Source organism: Pogona vitticeps, chromosome 2 (genome assembly GCF_051106095.1).
Source record: "Pogona vitticeps strain Pit_001003342236 chromosome 2, PviZW2.1, whole genome shotgun sequence".
NCBI lineage: Eukaryota > Metazoa > Chordata > Lepidosauria > Squamata > Agamidae > Pogona > Pogona vitticeps.
The window spans coordinates 301645621-301665854 of NC_135784.1; the positions used below are offsets into that span (position 1 = coordinate 301645621).

At 40.9% G+C, this 20234-nt stretch overlaps 1 protein-coding gene across 4 annotated transcripts in view; it reads left to right on the forward strand.

The window, feature by feature from the left end:
* MYO5B (myosin VB) overlaps positions 1-20234 on the forward strand; it is a 339707-nt gene that overhangs the window by 197591 nt on the left and 121882 nt on the right. For all 4 annotated transcript variants that reach the window (XM_072992940.2, XM_072992941.2, XM_072992942.2 and 1 more), the window contains exons 11-14: positions 10599-10680; positions 12832-12972; positions 16946-17068; positions 18256-18339. In XM_072992940.2, coding sequence (XP_072849041.2) covers positions 10599-10680; positions 12832-12972; positions 16946-17068; positions 18256-18339 — 430 coding nt within the window. The remainder of the gene's footprint in view (positions 1-10598; positions 10681-12831; positions 12973-16945; positions 17069-18255; positions 18340-20234) is intronic.

A 20234-nucleotide genomic window follows, 5' to 3' on the forward strand; every position in this document is an offset into this window, starting at 1 on the left:
GCAAGCTGAGGAAAGAACAAAAATAAGTGGAGGGGAAAGCAGGGATCAAAGTGATCCTGCAGGGCTTTGATCCCTGCTTTCCCCTCCACTTGCTAAGCCCCACTTAGATTTCTTAATTTTGGATTAGAAAAGTGGGGGGCGTCTTATACATGGGGGCATTTTATACATGGAAAAATATGGTAATCTCTCTCTTTGTTTGTGTGTTTCAAAAAGTGTACACTAGGTTAAAACATTAAGTACAGTTAAAGAAATTTTTTTAGCAATGAACCTTAAACATTAGAATAATGAATTTGCGAGACTATCAGGCTGTTTCAGGCAGCAAAAAATATAAATGCAAGCTTAACATGGCTGGGCAGATTTTAAAAAGGTTGGAATGCCAGGTGAAAACAATACAGTGCAATATTGATGCCAAGTGGTCCTTGCATCAATTTCAAAGAAAGCACATTTCAAAGAAAGTTATCCCTTTGTAGCTGAAAAATGTACCTTTCTTACAGTTGGAATTACAGCCAAGAGTATCTTAATGGACAGGCAGGTTCATATTCCTGATGTTCAGATTTCTGGAGGTCCCTCCTTTGCCAGTTGAACTGGATGAAAATTCTGTTCATATGCAAAATACTGAGATCCAGCAGATCCTGCCTCCAACCACCAAAGCTGCCTTCAGTTGTTCTAGCTGTCTGCATGCTTTATGCGTGGGAATGAGCGCCCTTATAGACTCCCAGTTGCTGTGCTTGTCACCTTCTATGTATAAAGTGAATGTATACTGTACATTGGAACAGGGCAATCCTGTCTTGTTGATAGACACATTCTCTGTGACTTAAACACCTGGCTTTTCAGGGTTCTAAATGAACAGAGGATGTCTATGAACAGGGAAGGTTCTCCACTTCAGAGAATTTTCACAGGGAAGATGAAAAGTACACCCATTCCTTTTCCTTATGTGCAATGCTGACATGTTAATACAAGCGAAGAGAACTCAGTGTTTTCCAGATGCTTAAGACAGCTATCTTTTACGGCAGCTACCTTTCAGTACTTAAGAAATATATAAAGCCAGAGTGGGCAGCATGTTGCTTCCCACTGGCCTGTATGTGCCCTCTTGTACCTCCGGATCTTGCAGGGTCACCCGAAATGTAATATGTTTTTTTTGGGGGGGGGGGGAATGGAACTTCAAAAAGTCTAGGGTTGCGGTTGACAATTTTGTCACTTTTTGAGATTCTTCCAGGACCGCTGTCTCCTGCATCTCCCAAACTTTTAAAAAGGGTTTTGGCTATTATAAATAGCATGAGGACTTCTCAGTGAATCTCTCCATTTTTGTAAGAATTTTATTTGGAGGGGCAGTTCATGGGAACAACCCACCAAGGTATTAACAGCTCCCAAACCTCTGGAGTTTGCTGACCCCTGCTGTGGAAATCTGCACCATGAATACTGTGAGGGAAGTACATAGCAATACAGAAGTAGCTCTTATGCCCAGTGTTTTACCAAGTACGTCCTTCAGTGCAGCTTGACAAAGAAATGACTGTATAGAAAGAAGAATCTACTGAGTACTTTGGCCCAGACTGAAAATTTTCGTTAAGACATACAGTTATGATGAATATAGTTTAATTTTGTGTTAACCAACTTAGCAAAAAGAACATAGAGTGGTCTGGTAGTCCAGATAGGCAGGGTGTAAATCAAATAAATCAAATAAATAAATAGAGAAATATGGGGCAATAGGCTGTGGCTTAGTGCATGGGTTGATAACTACCTCCAGTTACATTTGGATTTTGAAATATAATGTGGGAATGTGGCTAAGTATTTCATTTCCAGAGCATCATGGAAACATTTGTGAGGATGTCTGTGAGGAAAATAGGTTGCTGAGGAAAACTGGTTCAGCTTACATTCAGCTGTAGCTATGTGTTTTAATTTGATCTAGAGCTACCAAAAATATTGAGTGAAATGATATGATAGCACTTTTCAAATACAGTGGTGCCCCACATATGGGGAAACATCACTATACGGAACCGAAAACGCCATAGAAATGCATTAAACTTAGTTTAATGTGTTCCTATGGCTCCTAAACTCACCGTTGTGCAAAGTTTCCCTATAGCGCCGCCATTTTCGTGCCCTCGGTAAGCGAGGGCAGGGCACGAAAATGCTGCACGCGGCCATTTTGGCCATCCAGCGGCCATTTTGGAACCGCCGAACAGCGATTTTAAAAATCGCAATGCGAAGATTGGTAAGCGAAATGCTTACCGATCGTTGCAAAGCGATTTTTTTCCCTATCTAAACATCGCAGTGTGATCGCTTTTGCGATCGCAATTGCGACGTCGCTATGCGGATTCATCATTAAACGGTGAGCTCGTTAAGCGAGGCACCACTGTACTTGAAAGGTAGTCATACAGAGGAGGGGCAGGATCTGTTCTCAAGTGCAGGATACATAATGAGCTGAAGCTACAGGAAGCCAGATTTTGGCTGACTAACAGGAAAAACCTCTTAACTGTTAGAGCAGTATGACAATGGAACTAATTACCGGGGGGAGGGGTAAGCACACCAAAGCTGGAAGCATTCAAGAGAAAATTGAACAACTATCTATCACATCTGCTTTGATTTGGATTCCTGGATCAAGCCTTAAGTGTTGTTGGGTTGCAACACTCACTGTTCCCTGCCTTTGATTGTGCTACCTAAGCTTGATGAGATCATCTCTGGAGGCCTGTAGGTTGACACCCCTGCTCCAAACTCTTGGGACTGTAAAATCATAGAATAACTGTGCACGTCATGCGCTCCCACTATGGTTTTATGAACTTTACATACTTCTGTAGTGAAAATTCCTCTGAAATCTAGAAAGAGCTGTTATTCCCCATAGAAGGTCCCAGAAGACATCCTGCCGCTTACGTTGGCTTCACCACCTCCTATTATTCTGATAAGATCATAATATGCCTGACAAGCCAAGCAGGCTGGCGGGTTTGGGAGGGCCCTTGAACCAAGCTGCTCTAGTTTTTCCAGCTTCAAAATTACAGCCCTCAAAACACAGACAGATAAATAATTAATATTCTTAATGCTTCTAATTGGTTTCAAAGATAAAAGTTAAAAAGGGCCTTTTCTGTATCATGAAAACAAACAAGATTGCTCAGAGGAAGAACGGTTTGCACTGCATTACCGCAGACCTGCTTTTCTCAGTTCCTTGTTGGCCTGACACCGCCACCATAGGGCCCTCCGCCCTTCACACATACGTAAGTCCTTGCAGGAGAGGATATATAGTATATAACTTGTAGAGGTATGGGTGACCACAGACAGTGGTCTTTGTATCTTGGAGAGCTGCTTCTTCATATCTTCTACAGAGCAAGGAGACCATGTCACCCTGTTTTCTTCCCACTAGCTTGTTTTAGGCTGGGGGCGGAAAAGTTAAGTCACTTGTGGTTTGGCGAGGGAAGAAAACATGGACTAGAAGGAAGCCAGAAGTGGAAACGCAGTTGTATTGGCCCGTTGACAGTTGTGTGAGATTAGAGAACTGTTTTACGGTTTTATCAGGGAGGGCTTAAGGATACAGGATGCTGGTGGCAGAAATAGAGAAAGGTCCAAGGCTGCAGTGCCCCTCTAAACCCTTCAGGTAGCTGATCTGACAATATCGTCTTAATTTTATGGCTCTTACTATGTACTTCTCTTGATTTATCAGTGGGTCAGTGGGTCTATTCTGTTTGAGGCTATCGACAGGATATTAGCCCTTCTTTCTTATCAGTACCTGTCCATTCTTCAGGATTCAAGAAGGCTCACCTGTATTTTCCCAGGTAGTCTTACAACCAAGATTTCATCATCTCCAAACGATGATAGCTTTAGACAATGCAAAGATTAATAAAATGGGTTCTAACAAAGAAGCATTGATCCATCTAAGCTTTAATTGCTGTAATTCTGTACCAACGTTGGAATACCCCTCCAAAAGTATCATAAGATATTCCTTTATCTCACTTTCTTTCTGGCCATGCAGTGTTCTGTCTTTGGAGATGAGCGCAGCCCTGCTAAACATGCCGTCCCAAGATTCAAAATGTGCTGTATGTAGCCAGACAGCTTTTGCATGTTTGTGCCTGAGAGATTTGTCTGCTCTATGGAGTTTCCCTGTCTTCTGTTGTGATAGGATAGGCACACACAAAGTGCATTCTGTGTAGCTGCATTATTAGCACACTTCTTTTTTTTTAATGAAACATTAGCAAAATAAAAGCTGTAGTGAGAAACATAACACTGTGTTTGCAGGATGCAAAAAAAAGTAAGATTTTTTTTCCGTCTTCAGTTTAAAATCTCTGTGGGTTTACATTTTTCATGAAAAAAAAAATCTGTCTTTCTAAATAGCATGACTGCTTGCCCAGCAGAACAATATAGTTCCTTCATGAGCATCTGGTTGCAGCTGTAATTTGTTTTTTAAGCTAAAAAAGGAAAAAAATGCAAAAAGCTGGTGTAGTGTAGAAATTACAGAGGTAGGGTTAGGAAGTTCTGGGTTCATATCCCTACTCAGTCATAAAACTGATTCATGACTTTAAGTACCTTAAGCTATTCTGCAGTACAATAATGAGGGTAAAACTTCATAATCATTGTGTTCATTATCTTGTCTTGCTTAGACAAAATACAAGGTATAGCTATTATTAGCAGTGCTAGTAATTTCTGACAATAGTAATAGAAGAAACTTGTGTGGCTTAAATTTTTTAAGTTGTTATCAACTCACTTCCAGTATACGGTAACCTCATGAATAAATCACTTCCAAAATATTCTATTCTTAACAGCCCTCTTTGGGTCTAGCAAACTAAAGGCTATGGTTTTCTCAAATGAGTCACGCCATCTCACGTTTGGGCTTTCTGTTTTCCTTTTTGTTCTTTTTTTAAAATAAAAAGTTCTTTAAGTTATTTTAAGTTAATAATTAGGGGGCATCAGGTCAGTTCTGAATAACAGCAGTCCTTCCCAAGGTTTCCTAAGTATAGGATACTCTGAATTGATTTACTGTTCCCTTCTGGGAGCATTTTGAGACTGTGCCGCTTGCCCAAGGCTACACAGACTGGATGTTGTCCCTGGAGACATAGTGGGGAATCGAACTCCCAACTTCTGACACCTAACTTGCTGAGCTATCCCACCACCACTGTTAATTTTACAGTCCAGCAACCTAGCTTTCTTGAGCTAGGACTCTGAAGATTTTGTTCAGAAAGGCTTCTTGTTCCTTCCAGAGGATGTGGGGCAAATTTCCCCATGTTTGATAGGCACCCTGTCTTTGCCAACCTTCCAGAACCCGGTACCCTTCAGAGATCTTGGATTATAATTCCTGTCCTCCCTGACCATTGGTTACCGGCTGTAGCTGATACAGTTGCAGTCCAAAGCATCTGGACAACATTAGTTCAGAGAAGGCTCCTTTTTGCTAACAATTATTCCAAGAGTGCTTTAGCATGCTAAAGCATTTCCGGTATGTTGCCAGAATCCTTTTATTTATATACACTGGGAGGTAAGTGCAATGCCATAAGTCTCAGCAGCCACTTCCCATTACAGTGGACCCTCTACTTAAGGAATTAATCCGTATTGGAATGGTGGCTGCAAGTTGAAAAGTCTGTAAGTCGAATCTCCATTGACCTACAATGCACTGAAAACCGATTAATCCCATAACCAGTGGTTTTTATTCTATTTTTATTCCATTTTGGTTTTTTTCTAGTCTGTAAGTCGATTCTCCGTCTGCAAGTCGAATCTAAATTTTGCAGCCAGAGAAGTCTGTAACTCGAAAAGTCTGTAAGTCAAGCCGTCTGTAAGTCGAGGGTCCACTGTATTTAAAAAGTCACAAGTTGCATTCCTCAACATGCACCGGTCATGTGACTTCCTACATGAAAGAGAAAACAAGCAGCAACTCCTTAATTAGCAGCACTGAAGTTCACTTCTGTAACATAAGCCAGTATATACAGTATATATACATAAATAAATAAATAAATAAATAAATAAATAAATAAATAAATAAATAAATAAATAAATAAATAAATAAATAAATAAATAAATAAATAAATTCCTAATGGGAAAAACCAAGGTAGCCTGCAGTACTTTTCATAGCTTGCTATACCCTGGGAATTTCTCATTTCCAGCTGTTACCGTATTTGGAATGTTGTAGCTTTGTTGAAAATATTGTTTTTTGTTTCCCCACCACCAAAATACTAGTTGGCAAAATGTAATCTTTGGTTGATACCAAGTTGTAGCAGAATAACCGCAGCTTGAAAGTAACTAGGCGTATTATGAACGGTCAAAATCTTGACAGACGTTTTGACAGGAATGTTTCAAATTTTAAGCCATTCTGTTATTTATTTAGTTAAATTCCGAACGGTCCATCTGACCAGTGGTCACTCTGGGGGTGTACAACATAGTATAATCAACATGAATCTATAATTCAACAAACAGTTAATATAAATTAAAATCAAAATAAAATCAGGCAGTAGTTATAGATGTTATCTGTCCTAAATTGCAACTGTAGTATTGGTGGTTTTTCTTTTTTTTCATCTTCTGTTTGTGCAAGTATTTTTTAAGGAGCTAACCCTAAACCTAACCCTATTTTAAGGTATTTCAAAATATCCAAATTCTACCCTACAGGGAAGCAGAGAGTTTTCTCCTGTGTTTTTCTGGCATGCTGGTAATGGCAGTGCAAGGCAACACAATGGATTGTTTTTTTGTGAACAGAGAGATAAGAATGATAGCTTGGTTGTCACAAAGAAGTAGTGAGTGTCAAAACACATTTAATACTTTGAACATGATTGGTATTCAGGGACCTGATTTCAGGGAATAGGGGGAGAGCCGTCCACTTTTCAGAAACCAAACAGAAATCATAACCTCACAAATCCACTTAAAGACCAAAAAACTAAATCCGAGTCTTTGATGAGAAGAGTGGGAGAATATAAAACTATTTCAAGGAAGAAATTCCCTTAATCAACCTTAAATCAAAGGGATTGAATTTCCTTCAGAGCAACATGTTTACAAATCGGAAATATTAATGGTATTATCTTAAGCCTTTGGTCCTCTTGGTCTGTTAAGAATTAAGCTGTTACACTTGACAATAGAAGAGCTTTTAATCTGATAAAACTGAAAAAATAATAACTGGGGAACATATTAAACTGAATGCACCAGCATTAAATAACAAGATTGTAGGGCATGAGGAGTTACAAATGTAGCTCCTAAGAATGAAAATTTAAAAATGCGTTTAAGCTTTTTATCTTTGTGGTCCAGTGAAAGAACTCTTTTATCATCTCAAAAGCATTATTAATTGAATGAAAATATTGTGTTACTTCTTCCTTCTTTTTATATTATAAAAAGTGGATGTTATTCACCTCTAGCTCTTGAGGTCAATGTGAATTTTTTTTTTGATACGCCAATTGTGTTAAAAAGGTGGGAAGGGAGAGACTACTCAAACCTCTAACTATCTGGGCCATCGACATTTCTGATTGGAACATACAGCTACTATAAAAGTGGCTGCTATAATGATAACAGTGGAGTTGCTGCCTATTTCTCTTATTTGTGAATAGAGAAATCATTGCCGATGTGGCAGCTGATGACGTTGTATTTTATTTTTGCTTGACATTTGGGTACTTTGGTGCATTGTAGCGCATTTTCAATAGTGGCTTCAAAGGCTTGGCACTAGATTGTGGAAGCTACCAAGGACACAGTGGCCTTGTAGGCCCGTTCCAAATCAATTATTCTATGATTCTGTGACTATACTGGTGTTCTGGCAGATGCCCAGTGTTGCTGATTTGACACTTGTTGGCAGCATTGTGGAGGACCTAGAGTTGTGTAGGGTCGGCACACAGGAACTTTCTGAGTAACAGAGACTGTGACATAATCTGTCACTCAAATTGGGCTTCCATATTCCTTTTGAGTTTGCTTGTTTGTTTATAATAAATATTATTTATTTATTTTATTGGACTTCTACCCCACCCATCTCAACCAAAAGTCTACTCTGGGCGGCATTACAAATTTAAAAACAGTGAAACACCCAATAAATATATAGCTTTGGTGCAATTCTCAAAGTATCTGGAAGAGAAATGGATTTTCCTACATCCATTGTATTGTTGCAAACTATCCTTGTAATGCAAAGTAGTTGTAGATGAATTGATTCTGAATGGGCAATTAAGAGCCATTAACTGTGCAAAAGATATGCTCCTCAGTTGTTACTATGGTCTGATCCAGCTGCCTGTATCATTTGGATTTTGTGTGGTGGTGGTGGTGGTGGTGGGGACTTATTGGATGCGTGAGGGTTTTATTTTGTTTTATCTTATACCATCAACGGACATGATAGACATAATGATGAGACAAATCCTTATCCTGAGAGGGCTTTATGGTTCCAGTTTTTTAACATATAAGGAAATACTAAGGAGAGAGCAGGCGAGAAAAACAAGAATGTATTCGCGAAGGCTTTCACGGCCGGGATCTAATGTTTGTTGTGGGTTTTTCGGGCTCTTTGGCCATGTTCCGAAGTTTGTTCTTCCTAACGTTTCGCAACAGCACTCTGTGCTCTGGTGTAGTTGGCTTGGGAGTGCAGTATTTATGGCTGTGAGATAGGCTTTTGTCTTTTTCTGTAGATGAGTGATTAGTGTGTCTTGTTGTGGCTGTATTGTTGTGCTAAGGAGGAGAGATTATTTGTCACTGTGATTGATGGGTGTCATTAGCTGGTCTTTTGTGTGTAGTCCTCTGAAGATGCTGGCCACAGAGACTGGCGAAATGTTAGGAAGAACAACCTTCAGAACACGGCCAAAGAGCCCGAAAAACCCACAACAACCAAAAACAAGAATATTTGTGAATGCAGTTCTACTTAGACTTCTCTCATATTAGGATAGGCTGTGGGTCAAAATAAATGTTATGGTGAAACTGTCATTAGAATGGAGCTCCCTCTGAACATTATATTCTTTTGCTTATCCTCATGGTGCAGTGGTTAAACTGCAGTGAAGACTGCTCACAACCTGATATTGATTGTGGTGATCTCAGGTTACGCAAGGTTGTCTCAGCCTTCCATCCTTCTGAAGCTGGTAAATTTGAGTACCGAACTTGCTGGGTTGGGTGAGAATGTGTTGTCTGCATAATTAAATTGTAAACTGCCCAGAGAGTGCTTTAAGAACAATGGGGCAGTGTAAAAGGAGCACAATTTATTCTAATGTAAGAACTGGATAGCTCAATGATTTAGGTATCTGGCTACAGAGCCAGAGGTTGGGAGTTTGATTCCTCACTGTGCCTCCTTGACAGGGGCTGGACTTAATGATCCGTAGGGTCCCTTCCAGCTGTGCAATTCTAAGATGGTGATGATGATGATGATTTCTCAGCTTCACACATTGCAGATTCACTTTGCTTCTGATTGGTGATAGGTTCCATTTGCAAGACGTAGCATGCAAAATAGAAACTTAAAGAATTGGGTCTTTCTAGTGAAATGTGTTATCATCAACTTCCACGTTCAGGTGAAAGGAAGAATTCTTACCACACAGTCACATATCAGAGAAATTAGAGAGTGAAAGGGCTGAAGAACATGACCCCAAGACATGCTTTCCAGAGTTCTTTGGGGACTTCCGAGGAGTAGATTGGATTCTGATGGATAGATGGGATGTCCTGAGCAACCAGGACAAGGGTGGGCAGTGTGGATCAGTGGTTCACAGCGTTGGGTCCCCAGATATTCTTGGACTAAAACCCTGAAATCCTGGCCAGCACAGTTCGTGATGAAGGCTTCTGGGAGTTTTAGTCCAAGAACATCTGGGGATCTAAGATTGGGAACCACTGTTCTAGAAGTTGAGGAACTTTATACACTCCATGCTAGATCTCATGGGGAACTAGCCCCTTAGAATGTTTGGGGAAGTGTTGGTGTGAGGACTGTGGGGTTCAGGAGGGTTTTGCCCATCCAGATCTAGGCCAGTGATGGTGAACCTTTTTGAGCCTGAGTGCCCAAACTGCAACAAAAAACCCAACCACAACCATCCTGAAGAGTCCCACTTCTCCGCCCGCACAACCTTTAGTGCCTGCCTGGAACATCCCCCACTCTGCCTGAAGCTGCAGTCCTTAAAGGCATAGGTGGGAGGAGCCAGGTGTTGTCATGCCTGGCGTCCGAGAGTGTGTGTGTTTGTGGCAGTGGCGGCCATTACCATCTTGACTTTCCCTTCCTTCCCAAGAGTTATTCCCGAAATCTAGGGTTGGAGGATGGGAAAGTATTTCTTGATGACGATTTATGGCTCGAATGCCTATAGTGAGGGCTCTGCATGCCAGTGGTGGCAGGTGTGTCGTAGGTTCGCCATTGCTGATCTAGAGCAGTGATGATCAGGAGAGAGAGGTGGTGGTGATGGTAGCCAACTGCCGGACTTATGACTCCGATGAAAAAGAAGCGGGGGAGTTTAGGACAGCAAAACTCCCAAGAGATGGAGAATCGCTGATCTGAAACAGGTCAGAGAGTTTAAAACCCTCTGATTTATAAGCAGATGGCACTTAAAGAAAGGGATATTGAGTTATATGTGTGTTTTATACAACTGTTTGTTCATGTTTCCAGGACAGAAAGAATTAAACAATTAAAATATAAATGCAAATGAAGTTGGGTTAAGAAAATAATAAACTGACCTGTTCAGCCTTTACCTAAGATTGTTGTTTTTCCTCTGTAGGTTTGAAACCTTTGAAGTGAACAGCTTCGAACAATTCTGTATCAACTACGCCAATGAAAAGTTGCAACAGCAGTTCAACTCGGTAATTTGGGCCTTAGAACTTTTTTTTCTCAATAACCTTGTCTGGGGGTAGGGGGAAATACGTCAGAAATCATCAGACCCTGGCCTTCAGTTTCAATATGTATGCAGAAGGAGGCAAAGGGCTCCCCAAAATATTGTAATTAACATGCAGCAGTTTATTGCTGTTTACATATGACCTATTTTGTCTTCCTTGATATTAGCATTTATTAAGTATGTTTAAAAACATGCAGAAACACTCAATATTTATAAATGGTGTTGCTATATTATTTGTACTTATTTGAATTCAAGAGTGCCTTCCATCAATTTAATCTACGATGTAGCTTCAGTAAATGTTGATTTACTTCCTGAAATCATTTTAAGCATTCACGTTATTTCAAACATAATCCCAGTTTCCTGATTATATAGTTTACCTATAACATTTTCCTGTGTCTTCCTTTAAACCATCAGTGGAATCACATGAGATGACGAAGTACAGTGGTGCCTCGCTTGATGAGGATAATTCATTCCGTTGAAATCGCTGTTAAGCGAAATCATCGTCAAGCAAAACGAAAAAGCCCATTGAAATGCATTAAAACTGGTTCAATGCATTCCAATGGGCTAAATACCTCAGCGTCCAGCGAAGATCCTCCATAGGGGCAGCCATTTTTGGTGCCTGTAAAGCGAGGAATCCATCCTAAAACACAGTGGGGAGTCATTTTACACAGCAACTTCCATATATAGGGACATTGTATTCTTTGGTTCTCAGCAAGTCGATTGTAGTCATAGATTGCAATCTCTGAAACTAAATACACCTTATAATTCCATAGCTTGTAGAACCACCTTTAGCAGCAATAACTTGAAGTAAATATTTTCTCTACAGTGGTGCCTCGCTTAGCGATGTTAATCCGTGCAGAAAAAATCGCTGCTAAGCAGAAATAAAAAGCCCATAGAAACGCATTAAAACGTGATTAATGCGTTCCTATTGGCTAAAAACGCACCTTTAAGCGAAGATCCTCCACAGCGCCACCTGAAAACAGCAGGCGGCCATTTTGTTTACCCAGCAGCCATTTTGAAACCGCCGATCAGCTGGCCAAAAATGGGGGCTTTGCAATGATCGCTTCCCTGCGATCATCGCAAAGCGAATTTCCCCCATAGGGACCATCGCAAAGCGATCGCTTTTGCAATGGCAAAAAGTCCATCGCAAAGCGATTTCGTCGCTATATGGAGCAATCGCTATGCGAGACACCACTGTGTAACTATCATTTTCTCATATCGTTGTGGAGGAATTTTGGCCCAACTTTCTTTACAACGTTGCTTCAGTTCAATGAGGTTTGCGGGCATTTGTTTATGCACAGCTCTCATAAGGTCCCATCACAGGATTTCAATTGGGTTGAGGTCTGGACTTAGACTGGGCCATTGCAACACCTTGATTCTTCTCTTTTCTAGCCATTCTGTTGTAGATTTGCTGGTGTACTTGGGATCATCGTCATGTTGCATGACCCAATTTCAGCCAAGCTTTACCTGTCAGACAGATGGCCTCACATTTGACTCTAGTATACTTTAGTGTGCAGAGGAGTTTATGGTCGACTCAATGACTGCAAGGTGCCCGGGTCCTGTGGCTGCAAAACAAGTTCAAATCATCACCCCTCCACCACTGTGCTTGACAGTTGGTATTAGCTGTTTGTTCGTGCTGATATGCTGTGTTTGGTTTTCGCCAAACATGGTGCTGTGGATTATGGCCAAACATCTCTACTTGGGTCTTATCTTTCCAGAGGAAATTGTTCCAGAAGTCTAGTGGGTTGCCCAAATACAACTTTGCATGTTCGGCTTTCTCTTTGTTAAATAAATCACAACACATCGTAATATGTTGTGTGTTGTTGTTCATCTGAGGTTGTATTTTCCTAATTTTCGGACCTCCTAAGGACCTGATGATTTTCATTATGTCCTGATATGTAAATGCATAGAATTCAAAGAGGGTGTACTTTCTTTTGCACATGACTGTACAAATGCAGATAACGCGTATTGGGCCAAACCCATGTTTAATCCGGGAACTGATTAAATAGCTTCTTAGGCTGTCTAAAAGTCTACTAGACTCAAGAGAATGTTTTTAGCTTATCCTCCAATTAGTCATTCCTAAATACAGGTGGATTTTTACTGTCTGTTTCTGTTGCAGCATGTATTCAAATTGGAGCAAGAAGAATACATGAAGGAGCAAATTCCTTGGACACTCATAGATTTTTATGATAACCAGCCATGCATAGACCTTATAGAAGCCAAGCTGGGTATTTTGGACTTGCTGGATGAAGAATGTAAGGTAAAAAGAACAAAATGCATTGTCAATGTTCTGTGATTAAATTAAAGGGAAGTAGAACTAAATCCAGGCATTCATTGAAAGTAGGCCTGTTGAGTCCATGAGAGGAATGATGGTATTTACTCTGCATCTAAGCCCTTCAGGTACAAGAATACCACCTTAAGCAATAAAGTTTAAAAGCTGTTTTTCTTTTTTAAAAAAATCTGTCTTTGCTATTACCATTATTTACCAGCGATAAATAGCAGGGCAACAACAGCAGCATTTAAAAATCATCCCCTGGATAATAATCCATCTCCTGCGTACCTTTTATTTAGTTTCTTGCCTCACACTTTAAGAATTTATGCTCCACTCTTTGCATAGATGTTTTTATTTCAGATGTAACGAGGAATATAATAAAGTCAATAATGAAATTATGGGAATGCATTAAAAAGGCTGTAGTCAAAGTATCAGCGAGGCGTGTTTAAAGGCCTGTGAGAATAAAAGCAAAAAGGGGTGGGGGAGAAAAGCATGTGACTTATATACCACAGTATAGATGAAAATCAGGTTGAGAATATTCTGTACTCCAGTTTTGGAGATCCAGGTGCTAATCTGTGATCCACAAAACCCATAGTGAAAGTATACATCACAGATAACATGTCTTCAAAAGGGGAAATAATTTTAAGCACTGAAAGAGGAGAAACTCTTCACAGTCCCTATAAGATGCCAAACAGCTTCCTTTGTTTTGTGATCAGTCACTGGGAGGTAAATTCTGGCTTTGTTCGCCGGTGTTATTCCTCATATATAACAGTGTGCCTGAATGGCATCTTTGGAACCCTAACTTGAGTTCAGCTGTTAGCAAGCTCCTTTCGGTACCATGTAGTTTGACCCTCACTAGGTGAGCTTGAGCACGTCGCTCTGTCTCTCAGGAGGCATTAACGAGTAATTCAGGAAATGCTCTCAGACTGGGACAGTCTGATTCATATGGTTTCCCACTGACATCACGACGGTCAAGTCCATGCAAATCAGCCCAGCGTTTTCCCCCCAGTGTGTACTTTTTTCCTCCACTGCTGGAGCTTCTACTTTAAAAAAAACCAAAAGAATTTACATCAGTTCAGGCAGTGTGGTTGCTTGAGCTGATTCAGGGAACAGAAGTAGGTTCTTCCAGCTTCCTTGTTCAAAGAGGGGAGAGAGAGCAAAGCAAAGGGGCATTTGTGGGGGTGTCAATGCCTCTCAATTGAGCACCCCTTGTCTCCAAACTATTTTCAAAGGGCTTGGTGGCAGCATTGGCGTGCTAGAGCACCTGGAAACCAAAGGGGTGGGTGGGTGAGAAAGCCTGAGGAGTCAGTAGAGATCAAGGAACAAATTGTTAATTAGCAGCTTGTTAAGATTGCTGTTTGCAGCTTGCTAAAGTAGCTCTGCTGCAGCTGTTCCTCCTGCAGATCTGGATGACCACAGCAGAGCCACCCTCACAAACTGCAAAGAAGATGATTGTCATAGTTGTTGTGGGTTTTTCAGGTTCTTTGGCCGTGTTCTGAAGGTTGTTCTTCCTGACGTTTCGCCAGTCTCTGTGGCCGGCATCTTCAGAGGACTGGAGTAGGAACTCTGTCCATGCTCTGTTGCTGTTTGTTGGATAGTTGAGTATTTATAGCTGTGGGAACAGCTTTTGTCTTTTTTTCAGGAGATAGGGTGATCAGCGTGTTTTTGTTGTGATAAGGGGGAGAGATTATCTGTCAGTGTGATTGATGGGTATCGTTAGCTGGTCTTTTTTGTCACTTTTGTCACTTTCCTTCTCTTTACTGACTAGTGTGTGATTGACTACAACAAATTGCAGCTTTGCTACAGGCAGCACCATGCCTTGGGTTGGAGCTATATGATGGGACCCATTGATCTAAATCCAGTTGCTGGTCTCAGTTAGAGTAGAGCCATGAATCAATGAATACTAGTTCAACATTTCCATAAATACCCTCGATTCATTGGTTCTACTCTAGCTGGAAGGAGCAGTTGGATTTAGGACATTGTGTTTTGGAAGTAAAGGAGAAAGTATGCATTTTGGTGCAAAGTAGCTGAATAAACTTAGTTATTAACGACTGTAATAAACTTTAGAAAAGTGTGATTAATGCAATCCTGTCAGATCTTCACATTACAAGGATACCTGAGTAAGTAAATAACCACAGGGTAGCTTATATTTCTGACATGCAGAAACTATCTGGAAATGTTTTTAAAAATTTTCTCTGTTCAGTGCAATAATTAAAAAGAAAATAAGAGAGCTGTTTGAATGTTGCATGAAATTATGGAACAGAGAGAAGATGCCTGAAAAGTTACTGCTGAAAGATGTGTTTTTCCTCATCTGTTTATTTGTCCTTTGGGTAATTAAGACATGTTGTGTTTTCACACCCACAACTGTTACTTATCTGGCTGGAATAAAAGATTTGACCTGAATAAATCAACTTTATACTTAATTTCTGCAGAAGTATTTATTTAGTGCTTCTTTATGCAACAGTGACCTCATCCAAAAAAAAGTCATGATGCTAACAAAAGTTGTAAAGGGGGGGGGGGAGAAATTAAATAGAAAACTAGAAAACCCTTCAACTATTTATCCTCAAGATACTGGAAGATGACCCAATAAAAATGGTGCTCCATCTTGCTTTTATCATCAAGCATGCTGCAATATTGCCCTCCTATGTTGAACGTCTGCTAGGAGTCTTATGTTCCAGCCCTGAATATCTTCCCCTTTGTTAAAGGGAGAAATATCCGACTCACGTACCCTAGAATCCTTTTGTGACTATGACTTCAGTTTTGCGCAGCAAGGAAGGCAAAGCACAAGATGTTTAGATTTTTACATCACATTAGAAACTTTTCTTCCACTTTGTTAAGGCTAGAACCTGTTTTTATCCACTGCAGCTGATTAGGGAGACATTTGAGACATCACTTTTCACAGAATGGATATTTAGTGGATGTTTAGGTGGTGGAATTCAGGGCCCTACGATGTAGCAACGGCTACCAGCTCAAATGGATTTAAAGATGAATTAAACAAATTCATGAAGGTTCGGGCCATAAGTAGGTGCTAGTGATGATGATGATGTGTGTGTTATAATGTGCTATCAAGTTAGAACTGAGTCTTTATGGCTGAGAGTGAGTCCATCACTCTGTCCATTACACTACATTGGTGGTAACGACTAGTGATAATAGCTTTACATATATTGCCGCAAGTATCGGAGGCAGTATGACTTTTTCAGTTTCTGTTGAACATGAGATGGAGCATAAAACTGCAGTCACACAACTGCTTTTGGAGATCACATCTGGATTAGTGACGGTGTAAACAGAATGTTATGCTAGTTCTGGAACAGTCTGACCCAGCTTGGCTTTTCCTATATCCTGATAATCCTAATTCCAGAGAATTGGAGAGAAGGAAGAAGTAGAAATCCTATCTGATGGCCCTTGACTGATCTGACCTTCGTCAACATAGACTCATATTCCAACACTTGGATATCAGATAGAATGAGCGTTTGAGTGATTGCTCATAGTCTAGTCAATTTACTGTTTGCAGGATCTGCCTGAATCCCAGCTGCTTGTGTGTAGGACTGAACGTATGCTACTGAGTAGTGGTGACAGTCATGGGGTAGACAGACAACTGCTCAGACTGAGAGTAACATTGTGTGTAGCCCAGACTCCCAAATGCAAAATTCATATGTACCATGTGAGCTGTGGAAAGTCTAAATTTCTGCTTTCCCACTTCAGGTTAACAACAAAAGTGACCAGGTTGTCTATTTTCTTATACATTCATATGCCTTTCATGCCTATTGTGGTATGCCTTTATTTTGTTCTTGAGCAAATATGAGAGAAATAGGAGTCTAGATCATCTTGCCATTGTTACATCAATTGCTACTATAAGTCCTCATTCAGAACTATCTTAATCCTTGCAGGGTTAGTGCTTTTTTTTTCCAATAGGTCCATCTCCGAGTTGAAACTTCTCCTTTCTCTTCCTTTTCCTTAAAAGGTCCCCAAGGGAACAGATCAGAACTGGGCTCAGAAACTGTACGACCGTCATGGCAGCAGCCAGCACTTTCAAAAACCTCGAATGTCCAACACCTCTTTCATTGTTGTGCATTTTGCAGATAAGGTAATGGAAGTGGGTATGGCATAGGTGGCATCTCATGCCATAGGTTGAATCCTGTTTCGCACCTGCCGGGGGCTTGTGGAGGCTCTGCGTGGGTGTTGCCTGCAGCAGCTGTCAAAAATGTATTTTGCCTCCAGACCGATGAAAGCTCATCGTAATTACAAGTGAGTTGAAAACTGAAGCTCAGGGTGGGATGGGAAGAGAGTTCCAGCTTGCTTTTGTTGCATTGTCATGTCCTATGCTAATGTCCTATAGCTGGAGCCTGAAAAAAATTACGTTTTGTTCTATAACTCTGCAAATGCTCCCATCAGCATGATTTTTTTTCAAAAAAGTAACTTTTTGAAGAACTAACTGTGGTGCGTAGTGTTGAACTCAAGGTGGAAAATTGCATTGTTGTCTTCTTTTTTTGTCTTTTTCTTGTGTTTTTAATAGCACCTTGACACGTAGGACTCAGCTGCCTATCCTCCTGCTTACATCTTAGTGTCAAAGCACATGGCAGTGGAGCCAGAAAATAGACTAGCAATCTGTCACGTTCTAGGCGGAGTGAAACATTAGGGGTGCAGTCCATCCAGTCCTTCCTCCAGAAGGGTTAGATAAAACACTCAACACCCCCAGTCCAAAAGACCGCAGTCCGCCCCTGCAGTCTGATAGTCAGCAAAGCGTCTCAGTCCCCGAATGAACAGTTGCAGAGTCACGGGCCAGAACTACATGTAACAGAAAACCTGAAGTGAATTCACAGCGACGTCAGTCACTTTCCATAATGCAAGTCTTGGTGAGGTTTAAAAATGGCACCATTGGACACTTTTGAAAACTGCACCAGGGCTTACTGTCACTGGCCAGCCAGGGCTGAGAGGCTCCCGGCCACTTAAGTGCTGGGGTCAGAGCATCAAAAACTGCAGCTTTTAGTTTGCATGACTGCTGTAATAATAGAAGAGGGAGGCAAGTAAAAAAGATAATAGTTTTCAACCAGATTGAAAGTAGAAATCTAGAGCAAGCTATCTGAGCTTTCCATCATAGACACAGATTGCAGGGAGTGTTAGAAAGATAATATTTTTGAAGACATTTGTGAGAATATAACCTACCAATTACAATAGATCATTATTGTAAACAAAAAAAAAGTTCTGGATGTATCGGCTGAGGGAAAAAATCTGTTCTAACTCTCTCCCTTTTTATTCTGTAATCTGTCCTAGGTGGAATACCAGTGTGATGGATTTCTAGAGAAGAACAGAGATACTGTGCACGAAGAACAGATCAATATACTGAAGGCCAGCAAGGTAACATTTGAAATAAGTAAAGAGTTAAAATTTGGTCTCTGGCATTTATATGATCATTGCTGAAGTGCTTCTTCTTCTGTTTCACTCTTCATGATTCACTTAAGATTGAACTCTAGAGAAGAGCTGTCCATCTTGATTGACTCAAAGTAGATGCGAAGTCCCCTCATCTTAGCACAGCCTTTGATACAATTCCTTAAGAGGAGTTTCTCATGGCCGTAGAGAGGCCTGGGAGATGACACAGTCTTCACCAGGAAGAACTGTAGTTCAAATGATAGCACACATGGTTTGTGTGGATTCAGTCTCCTGCATTTCCCAGTAGCACCAGGAAAAACCCTGCCTGGGCAGCTGTTGCCGGTCAGAGCTGACACACCTAGCTAGATGGCCCAGGGGTCTGACTCAGGAATCTGGCGGCTTCATGTATCCCACCAGTCTCTGATGTCACCTGAACCGTTATCCCAAGTGAACCAAAGGAAGTTAATTAACCTTTCATTGATTCTGCAGATCATCCCTGTGAGGAATGATTGAGGGAACTGGGAATGTTTAGCCTGGAGAAGAGTAGATGAAGAGGTGGTATAATAGCAGTCTTCAGATATTTGATGGGCCGTGACACGGAAAATGGGGCTAGCTCCAGAGAGTAAGACCTGAAACCATGGATGCCAGTTTTAAGAAAGGAGATTTTGCTTGATTAAGATGAATTTCTTGATAGTAATTGCTGTTTGACGGTGGAACAGACTGTCTTGGAGAGCAGTGGTTTTTTGAACAGAGGTTGGATTTAATAGGAATGTTTCAGCCATTAATTTTCTCCATGCGGGTCAAACGTGGGTGGATTCTACAGTTCTGTAATTGTATGATTCTAACCATGAGGCCGTCGCTTTGTCTTTTAAGGGGAAGAGGGTCTTTTTCTGCTGCTGATTCCTTCTTTGTTGCGCTCTTGGCACTTGTTAGTGTTTCTTGTAGGCATACAGGTAGAATAGCTTATTAAAAGTGCCCCAGTAATTTTGAAAAAAGGGACACTGTGTAAAAGTTACAATCTATGCATTCCTTTGGAAGGTTTGGTTCAAGTCAGCTCATATTAGAATTTGCAAAGATCAGATTTTCTTAATATCCTTAATCCAAAAGGGGCCTACATATTGATCACACAGTTACATGCTATCTGACAATATTTGGAGGAGGAGGTAGAAAATAGTTCTAAAGAGCTTGAGTCTGTGCCTCCCATTATGAGCCTCCTCGAGTGTTAAGATCAACAGGAGAAGCCTTCCTCTCGGTCCCGCCACCTTCACAGGTGCATTTGGTGGCTGCTCCTTTAGACTCTGGAACTCCCTCCCACAAGAGGCCACACTGGCCCCATCTTTGCTGTCTTTCCACAAGCAGGCAAAGACCTTTCTCTTCAGGCAAGTTTTCCCTGAGTGACTGGCTGCCTGACTGAAGTTTTTAAATAGATGGTTGTGCCTTACCTCTTTGAATATGTTTTTGGTATTGCTTTTGTTTTCTGTCTTTTTGTATGGTATTTGTTTGATCCTTTTTAGTATTTGAGGTAAACTGCCTTGGGTTTCTCCTTAAAGAGAAAAGCAGGATAAAAATATTATTAACAAACAAACATGCAAGTGGGCCATAGACCACTCAAAGCTCCTTGTGTTGTTTTATACATTTTTTTAAAGGGTATCTCTGTTTAAGGCTGATGCATATTCCCCAGAGCTGTGTGTTTGCTTTGTCAGGATCTTGTTTATCTCTCAGTTGTTGTTTTAACAGGAGCATCTCAGGGGCAAAAGTTCAATGAGAACTCCTGGGAAATCAACCAGAGCAGGAGAGTGGTGGGCAAGAGGTGGCGACAGTGGCAACGGGAGGCTTTCTCCAAAGATCCAGGGACCCCGAGTGCATGAAGCAGATAACACTGT